The 10,680-nt window shown below is 36.4% G+C and overlaps 1 protein-coding gene across 1 annotated transcript; it reads left to right on the forward strand.

Annotated features, from left to right (window-relative positions):
- Nucleotides 1–210: 210 nt before the first annotated feature.
- On the forward strand, nucleotides 211–9,168 carry LOC128207931 (protein arginine methyltransferase NDUFAF7, mitochondrial-like). The gene is made up of 11 exons (XM_052911139.1): nucleotides 211–346; nucleotides 1,208–1,359; nucleotides 2,115–2,195; nucleotides 2,529–2,639; nucleotides 3,504–3,776; nucleotides 4,304–4,417; nucleotides 4,919–5,068; nucleotides 5,245–5,350; nucleotides 6,213–6,280; nucleotides 6,663–7,351; nucleotides 8,008–9,168. The coding sequence occupies exons 1-10, from the start codon at nucleotides 295–297 to the stop codon at nucleotides 6,855–6,857; spliced, it is 1,302 nt and encodes a 433-aa protein (XP_052767099.1). The 5' UTR covers nucleotides 211–294; the 3' UTR covers nucleotides 6,858–7,351; nucleotides 8,008–9,168.
- The last annotated feature ends 1,512 nt before the right edge of the window (nucleotides 9,169–10,680 follow it).

A 10,680-nucleotide genomic window follows, 5' to 3' on the forward strand; every position in this document is an offset into this window, starting at 1 on the left:
CTTGCAACACCTCAGGCGGAAACGACTCCGCAGTTATTTAGGCCAACATTCACTAGCTTTATGTGAGAGAATAGTCCATTATTATAAAATTAATTAAGTGAACATCAATTTAAAATACCAACATATTCCTATCATGATAGTATATATGTATAATAACTACTTAATAACAAATATTAAATACATTGCGTATGAATATTCAGTTAACGGGTACGTGGCGTCCGATCAGAAATGAGGTCATGTTTGGGATTTCCCAGAAAGGGAATCCCAGTCCTTCACATGTTTTAGAGAAGAAAAATGAATTCTGCAAAGCTCATACAACGTTTTATGACATGCTATTCGAGAAGACGTATGATAATCGTTTGCTTTCTTGAATCTGCACATCTTGATCGTTTAAGGGGGTGTTATGAACAAAAATACACAAAGTACTGAAAATCATTCACGATACGTACCCAAATTGATTCGAACCAAATGGTTTTAGTTAGGATTATGTATAATTGAAGATGTTATATTATTCTAATCTAAAGATATAGGATAAAAATCATGAACGTACAATGAACTTCACTTCAATTGGTCATTGGCTCATGCTAAAGTGACAACAAACCCATTACCATTACCATTTTTTCCATTTATATGATTAAAATATAAAGGGGCAGTCAGTGTGGCAATGGTATACAAGAAGTATTTCAATAGTTAAATTAAACTTGATGTATTTTACAACGATTGAGAAAAAAGTTATTAACTTATACATAGTCACTCTTGCTGGCACAATGTTACGCAAGAGTTTGGTCTTGTGTTGTGGGGGAAACTGGACAACCCAGGGAAACCCCACTTGCCACGTTTGGTGACCATCATCCAAACTCACATGCGCCCAGGCTGGGAATCGAACCTGGGTCGCCTTCATGAGATGCCAATGCGCTAACCGGACAACCAAGTTAAGAAGTTCAAAAAAAAAATCTACTTTTTAAAGGATTTATAAATGAAGTTTCCCTGAACCTGATTATTTGGCAACACATTACAAATAATTCTGTTGGTTCTCCAACATGCTTCTATGTACTACACACAAACGCCAGTATGAGACAGCCAGTGATTGGACCAGTGACTAACTTCACCAGAATGAAATGTACCCCTAGGCCGTCTAGATGGTTCTTGTAACTGATAAACCTTAACATATTGTATTACACATTTGTCTGACGATTAATATTTTCAGGCTGTCTCAGCTATTCAATGCTGCACCAGAAAAAACAGTTCTGTACCAAGCCAGATAACAAGTTGATGACACAGTTGCAGTCAAAAATCAACTTCTCTGGACCCATAACTGTAGCTGAGTACATGAAAGAAGCGCTCACACATGCCACTGAGGTTTGAATTCATTGTCTTATCAAGTAATGATATTTAAATGCAGTCTGCAAACAACCCATTGCTGGTTATATATCTTAATTTCTGGGTCTAGAGTAAAATAGGGCTAAAAGCATTTAGGGTGTGTACCTTATTTTTGTTTTGTACAGTACAACACTGTGTAATCCGTCTCCATGGCCTAGTGGTTAAGCTTCCGCTTGCGGAGCGGGAGGTCGTGGGTTCGATCTATGGCCGCGTCATACCAAAAGACATTATAAGTCGGTACAAGTAGCTCCCTTGCCTGGCGCTTGGCATTCAAATGGAAGTGCTTGGAAAAGTGATGTACTCAATACTGGTTTAACCCAGGAAAATTGTACCCTGTGTATCGGTGCTTTACACCGAGCACGTAAAAGAACCAAGGTGTCTCTTCGAAAAAGAGCTAGGGTATCGCACCCGGACTTCCTTGTATCCCACCACTGTCTCTTCAGCGTGCTGTCCCTTCAGCAAAAACAAAGGACCCCGTTGGAAATCAGTGCTGGCACTTTCACGGGTTATCTTTGACTGCAAGGTCTAAAGAAATACATACAGCCTGTAGATCTTGATGTTTTCTTTCTTTTTCAACAGGCCTAGATGCAGAATAGCATACATATTTAAAAACAAATTTTAAACAATTACCACAATTTAAAAAGGATGATAAAAAGATTCTTAAATCAAACAAACTTTCCATTGCTATGCTTTGTCATAAAAAGTAATATTCATGTTCTTGTGCACATTTTCAGGGGTACTATATCCATAGTGATGTGTTTGGGGTGGCAGGTGATTTTATCACTTCACCAGAAATAAGTCAGATGTTTGGCGAGGTTTGTAAGCTTAGTTTTGGCATCACTACTAATTTATGCTTATATAAGTGGACATCAATTTCAAAATAAATTGATGTATCAAGCGAGTACCACTACCTATTAGCTGTGATCAATTGGTTCATTTACTGTCGACATCGTTTTATATGAAGTTGAGCTTCTATGATCAACATACTACAAATAATGATGATGACTTGATAACATGTAATATTTTATTGATGACTTTTAATACTGGACTTCGAAGCATAATTCTGTATAATGTAGGCTGTCAACTTTGTTCAGCTATGATTTTGTATTGCAATGTAAAGACTGGACACAAATTGCATTGTTTTGCAGTTGATTGCAATATGGTTTGTAAATGAGTGGATGATGATCGGTGCCCCAGAGAATGTGCAGCTGGTGGAGATGGGGCCAGGGAGGGGAACTATGGCTGATGACATGCTGAGGGTATGATCTGCACTGTATGCCAAATGATCTTCTTTTCAATGCATTTGGAAAATGATAAAAGTTAATTCATGTTTTTATGCCCCCACAAAGTGGCGGCATATAGGGTTGCCCTTGTCCGTACGTACGTCTGTCTGTCTGTACGTACGTACGTACGTCCCGAATATTGTTTCCGATCTAATTCTTGAAAACCGTTTGTCCAATCCTCACCAAACTTTAAACACATGTTTGTGACCATAATATCTTGATCAAGTTCGATAGTCATGGAAATCGCTTTAGTCATTTAGGAGTTACGGCCCTTTTTTGCCAAAAATACTTCAAAAATATATGTTTCCAATCTAATTCTTGAAAAGTATGTGTCCAATCCTCACCAAACTTTACATACATGATTGTGACCATAATATCTTGATCAAGTTCGATAGCCATGGAAATCGCTTTTGTCATTTAGGAGTTACGGCCCTTTATTTGCAAAAAAAGACTTGAGATTATCCTGAATAATCATTATGGCTTATTTTCTGTGACAAAAAATCGAAGTGGGGGCATCCGTGTCCTATGGACACATTTCTAGTTGAAATTGTGATGACTTTGACCAGGATTAATTGTGTATCTGCTTCACATAACACAATGTTATACAAAATTAAAATGCATCAATCTTTTTGCCATGAAAAAGAATACATGTTTTTCAACTAAAACTATTCAAATTAGGTTTTATAATATTGTGCCAAGGATAAAAGTTGGCTATTCCTGTTCTGAACAGGCACAGCACATTTTACCATTCTTTTTTTACTTTAAAAAAATAAGCAGTGAAATTAAATGTATTGAAATTGTGACCACTTTGTAACCAGCAACTGTCTTTTATTGTTGCAGGCATTCTCAAAGTTTCCAGAGCTGTCCAAGGCCCTGTCCGTCCACCTGGTGGAGGTGAGTGTGACTTTAAGTCGACTTCAGGAGGAGAAACTGTCCGCCACACCAGACCAGCCTGCACCATCCAGCAAGGAAGGGGAGCTCCACTACAAGTCCTGCCTGTCCAAGTACGGGCCCTGCGTGTACTGGTACAGAGATATCAAGGATGTTCCAGCTGGATGTAACATGTTTGTGGCTCATGAGTTCTTTGATGCACTTCCAATACACAAATTTCAGGTTGGTGTTTAACATTATTTCGTGATTTATTTAATATTTTTTCTGTACAAATGTACAGAAATGGTTGCTTGACACCACTTTATTACTTATCATTTCTTTGAAACCACAGTCATGACCCATAACTGTCAGTCATGACCTTAGGCTATGAAGTTGCATTTTTCAGTTTGTATAGAATATTACAATAAGCGTAATCAGGAGTAAATATTTAGCACATCTGCTTTTCAAAGAAAAAATGTTGAGGTAATGTGATAGCCTTGGTATTGTTATTGTCGTCCCTGTGCAAAAACTTATACCTTGACCATAATGCAAAAATAGATAAAAATATTCTAGTGAAACATAACTCAAACATTTAAAGCAAGGCCCATAACTCAGACTTTAATAATTGTTGAGTTATACCCCTTTCAGAGTGCAAACACAACAACAGACGAACATTGGCATTTGCTTCTGATGCTCTTGTTTAATTGTTCAATACTAATAATTAATAAACCTGTAAGATAAGTTTCATGTAGATTATGCTTGATTATCAGAAAACTGAGCACGGCTGGCGGGAAGTTCTAGTCGACATTGACCCAGAGACAGAAAACAAGCTCAGATTTGTCCTGGCTCGCGGTGACACTCCAGCTTCTAAACTGGCTCTAAAGGTATATATATCTAACAGATCATATAATTTATGCCATTAAAAACCGTCTTTAATCCTTTATGGAAAATTCATGTGGCCATTATTAAGTCACTATTCAACATAATTACAGCAATATTGATTCACATATATATGGAGCAACTTCTACCATTCTGATTAAAAATCTGTTGACTTTTGTCCCCTTGGTGAACTAAGAATATAAATTAACAAGAGCTTGAACAAGTCAGATGCCCCCAATATGTCCTCGTCAGAGTGGTAGCCTGTTAATCACCAAGCTATTGAGTGTTTCTTAAAAATTAAGAATTGATAAATAGGTGTGAAATACCTAATCGGGACCGTTATTTTTACTTCAGAATAGCGATTATTTCGGATTAAAGACCAAAAATATAGTTAAACAAAGAAGGAGTTAAAACGGGACCGAAATATAAATTCGAAATAGTGATAATTTTGGATAAACGGTGTTCAGAATAGCGGTGTTCAACTGCATATCTATATTATGATACAGTTGTGTGATGGAGATGATCGTGAGCATGTGGAGGTGTGTCCCCAGGCGGCCCTTGTAATGAACTATCTGGCCAGCTGTATACAGGAGCACGGGGGATGTGCACTTATAGCAGATTATGGGCACCATGGAGACAAACAGGACACTTTCAGGGTAACCACACATGTTGGGTTAGACTAGTTTGTACTTAAGGTAATTTTACACATTATGCACAATGTTTTGACTTATAAAGAATATATCGGCACAGTTATTTAATGTGTTAATAGGCAATAAAAGATTGATTTGATTGGTAAGTAGGATAATTCTTATTGGGTACATTGCCTTTCCAGGGTTTTAAGGACCATGCCCTTCACGAGGTGCTGGAAAACCCAGGCTGTGCTGATCTCACCTCAGATGTTGACTTCTCTTATCTCAAACAGCACACTGATGGGAAAGGTTGGTCGCAATCTCTCACGGTGCTCAATTATTATAGTGCTACAGAAATGTGTATGTTCAGATTCCAAACACTGGTGAAATTGTATTAATAATATATATAACACTTTCTCTTGTAATAGCGCTTTTCATCTTATATCTGGGAATGTTTTTACGTTGATACTTGTTTTTTAGCTCACCAGAGCCCAAAGTGCTCAAGGTCGGTCTTTGTCCGTCGTCTGTCCGTCAGTCAGCAGTCTGTCCGTCCGTCAACAATTGCTTAAAAAACATCTCCTCTGAAACTACCTGGCCAAATTCAATAAAACTTTACAGGAAGCTACCTTCAGTGTCCCTCTACAAAAATACAACAATGGATCACGATTGATCAACAATAACAATAAAAAATTAGCCATCTTCCTGTTTTGCTTTAAAAAAACCATCTCCTCTAAAACTACCAGTCCAAATTCAATGAAACTTTACAGAAAGCTTCCTTGGGTAACCTTCTACAAAAATACAACAAGGGGACGCGATTGATCAATAACAACAACAATCTGGCCAACTTCCTGTTTTGCTTTAAAAAATCTCTGAAACTTCCTGGCCAAATTCAATGAAACCTTACAGGTAGCTTCATTGCATGCCCCTTTACAAAATACAAAACAAGGCATCGTCATCAGTAAAGATATGTTTAAATTGCAACATTTTATCAATGCTTTTTCACAGAGTTGTGACCCTTGGCTTAGGTGAGCATTTTAGGGCCATTTTGGCCCTCTTGTTATTAAACTACTCGTATAATTGCTCATTATAACTGTTTTATGAATAATGGCCTGCATTTAAGTTGGTTAACATGTATTTGAATGTTTGACAATCATCTGTGTATTGTTTTCAGTGAAAGCATATGGTCCTGTAACACAATCCCTTTTCCTACAAAACTTGGGAATAGCCTACAGACTCAAGGTTTGTATGAAAATTTCCCCAAATACATGTTTTAGCAGGTTAATCCAAACAAATGATGTTATGAATCCTGAATGTAATACCTACCATTAGTTGCTTACGTTAGCCCTATGTGGACATCATGAATATAATATCTGCCCTAAGTTGTTTACATAAGCCCTATGTGGGTTTTCATCTTGCATCGTGTGAACCCTCTAGAAGCTACAGTTCTCAGCAGCAAGTTATTTTTTTAGTTAGGTTAAAAATGACCAAATAATGTATGAGTGTTATGTCTCAATAAGTTTGATATCCAGCCAAATCACAACTGTACATGTACAGAAGGTGCAGAGTTAAGGCATTTGACTTGTTAATGATGACTTGTTGTTTACATTTTCATATACTTCAGATCCTTTATGATAAGGCAGATGAGTCTGGGAAGGCTGACCTGCTATCAGCGTTCAAGCTGCTCACCTATCCCGAGGAGATGGGGGAGAGGTTCAAGTTCCTGGCCCTTTTAAACAATGCCTGTCAGCATAACCCTGTAGGCTTCGAGCCACTGCCGGAGGATCAACCAGCGCAACCTACCAGTGAACCCACTTGAAATTTGTATTTGTTTGTAGTGCTTTTATATATTTAAATTTGTGAATTTAAGAATGAGTGTTACTTTATTATCTTGTCTGTGTCTCAAAGACCGAACAATTTGGGTAGCGTCAGTCTTGTTTTCAATTTGTGCTTAAAAATTAAAGTTGGCCATAACATGAATATAGAAACCTAAAAATGAGTTCACATGATCATTATCTTACACAGTTGTGTTGAAAGGTCCATAACTCTTGCTCTGATATTTAAGTTATGCCCTTTGATCAATGGAGTAAAATAATGCTCTTGTTTACATAATACTATTGATTTTTCACTAACAGTTACTATTTATATTCTCATTTCTCCTTTTTTAAATTCTGGCTTGCACACCCGTTTAAGATTGTAACTTATTCATGAAGAATACACTGACAGTGATATCACGGGGGATGAGCAAAAAAAGTCACGTGACCACAAATGCAAACGCCAGTAGTATTTTGGCTCGATTGATCGTCAATCAAGGTAAGTTTCTTATCGATAATTTTTTTATACGCGAGAGTTCGTTCAAATGACATAGCTCAAAAAAGAATGCATTGTTTTGTCTTTCGATCGGTGTATTGGTCACCATTCATGTCTGCATAGTTTCTGAGAACACTTCGATACAAATTGTGTCCATGAATGCAAACGCACGTAGGTAGTGTATTAATGTCACATATTTTGATAAATTGCCACATTTTATTCAAATGTTTGTTTTTCAGTTGTTCAATAATTGTTTTTAATTGTTTTATGAATAATTTGAGCGATGCAATATGTACAAAAATGCATTTTCTGAAGTATTTCAAATTTGGCAAACGTACGTAGTCTTCCTAAAATGGCAAACGCACGTAGGCGTCTTATAATAAGGAGCTGAAAAAACTAAAGCTAAAAACTGAAAATGTGTTCAAGATATTGAAGATATTTATCCGCTTTATTATTAATTAAATATCCATCATAATGAAAGTTATATAAATTTATGATACGTAACAAACATTGACATGATATTATGCGGGAGTGTTGCGGGAAATATGAGTTCTCGAACAAACTCTCATCCGGCCATACCGGTGGTATACAGACTTAACAATGCTTGTTAAATGTTTATCTCGAACATTTAGAACAGCTGTTGTAATGTCACATTTCAGGAACCACACGTTTGATACAAAGAGTCGGAGTACAGTGCAGTACGGGACTGTTTTGATAAACAGAAATGCATTACAGAAGGGAACCATTGGTGTGTGCTGGGAGCGGGCCAGACGCAACGATTCTAAAATGCTTGTAACAGATCGCACGGGGATAAACGTTTCATTTGAACATAATTTAAACATCTTTAATGAACCTTTTATTTAACCATTCTTCATGTTGTGATGATAATACTGTCATGATAATTGTTAATGACAGATATTGTGATAATGATAACCATAAAATGATATTGCGATGATACAATGACAATGTATGCTCTACCCGGAACAATGTTTATATCACTGAAAATACTCTTTGAACTGTATATATAAGTGCTGTTTTACAGAAATAAAGACATTATAATGGAAATGTTCTTCATTTATTCTATAACTGTATATCTTAGATTAGTTTTATACATTGAATAAAATGATTGACAATAAAAGCGATCACAGATAATCAGATAAAATCAAAGATAAGTAATCAAATAACATAACGATTCATTAATAAACAATACTTTTGTTATGATCTGCCTGAGATTCTACTTTCTTCCACATCAGATAAGTTGACCTAAAAAATTGGCAAGGGCCAAGATAAAACAAGTACCCGTATGGAATTCATTTTTTTCAATCGTCATCACACAATTACCTCCCTTGTAGACGACTGTCGTCTTTAGCATCATGGAAACATTGTCTCATGGCAATTTTATAAATCAAAATTGATTATTTCTCGCTTCAAATAGAGCAATAGAAAAGTTTTCGCGCTCCATTCAAGAAAGAACTATAAATATTTAATCATAACATAAACATAATCTGAATCACTGCACGCATATCCATAACAACCACGAATTGATACAAATCTATACGCGCATTATATTCACTACGCACAAAAGATTTCCAGGTTTTTCCAGGATCATCGCCGCTCGTGTAAGATAGGTTCATCACACCCCTCTCGCAGGGTGTTTTGCAGAAACACGGTAAACCCCGCTTCCGCAATACACTCTATGTTCGGGTTGGGATGAACCTTGCACTCTCGGCCATGAAAGATACTTATTATCTAAAATTTGATGTTTTATTTGGTGTGTTTAATAACTTTTGCTTGCACAATCTACTTCTATGCCGATAACATTTCCCACATTCAGCGCACTGGTATCATTTCTCGCCAGTATGGCCGTCCATATGAGCCTTCAGGTCTATTTCTCCTCCATTGAAATCCCACACATGTCGCACGTATTACGTGTCGTGCCATCTTCTCCTTGCCAATGCCTGTTCAGGTACGTATGTGTGGTGAGCTCCTGCATGCATTTCGGGCACAGAAACTGCTTATTGGATCCATGTGTGGTGCACCTGTAAAAATACATGTATGCCTTTAAAAGTATGCAATTAAAATACTTGAAATTGCAATATTTTTGTAACCTTCAATAAAAACGCCGGAGCTTGTGACTGGTAGATAATTGCTTAATTATAGAATAATATAGAATAAAACAAGAATAATATAAGCATTTTTAATACTATAATACACTTTCATATGGCGCGTCAAGCTCTCCGTGGTGTATAACTGTTTCTAACAGCATGTAAATGCTTTTACACCGTCATGGCGGCGCTCATGCAATTTCAGCCCCCATATCGTTTTCAACGCATTCCAACAAACGTGGCAAACAAATGACATCACTGAAACAGACACTGTCATTCATTAATTAAGCGCCATATACTTCGCAGAATATATTACACAAATTGTTTGTTAAAAGAATATCACATGTAAAGACATTTTCATAAAAAATACGTCTCGTGCAAACAAACGCTTATTAAAATCTTAAAAAATGGCTTATCTAGCTAAGTAAAACGACATAAAGCGTTTCACTTTCCCTTATGCATATGACCGTAAGCATTATGATCATAATAATAATTAAATATAAATTCAAAAATCTTACAGCAATAGTTATGGATATAGAAAGAATAAAATGTTTTAAAAGCTTTCGACATATACGATAACTCATTATCATTATTATATAAGATGCCTACGTGCGTTTGTCATTTTAGGTAGACTACGTACGTTTGCCTTATGAAAATGCCAACGTGCGTTTGCCAAATTTAAATACTTCAGAAAATGCATTTGTTTGTACAAATTGCATCGCACAAAATATTCATAAAACAAATAAAAGCAATTATTGAACAACTGAAAGTCAAAACAATTGAAAAAATGTGGCAATTTATCTTAATATGTGACATTTTAACACTACCTACGTGCGTTTGCATTCATGGACACAATTTGTATCAAAGTGTTCTTAGAAACTATGCAGACATGAATGGTGACCAATACACCGATCGAAAGACAAAACAATGCATTCTTTTTTGCGCTATGTCATTTGAACGAACTCTCGCGTATAACAAAAATATCGATAAGAAACTTACCTTGATTGACGATCAATCGAGCCAAAATACTACTGGCGTTTGCATTTGTGGTCACGTGACTTTTTTGCTCATCCCCGGTGGATATGTAGACCATAGAAATAATTTGCTCTAGATATTGCTATTTCAAGTTGAACCCAGTTGATTTTATGCGGAGTGAAGCTACAAGTTATATTCGGTTTTTCCACATTTAAAATGTGTAACACAGTTATTTGGTTGAACACTTGTGCT

Source organism: Mya arenaria, chromosome 11 (assembly GCF_026914265.1).
Source record: "Mya arenaria isolate MELC-2E11 chromosome 11, ASM2691426v1".
Lineage (NCBI taxonomy): Eukaryota > Metazoa > Mollusca > Bivalvia > Myida > Myidae > Mya > Mya arenaria.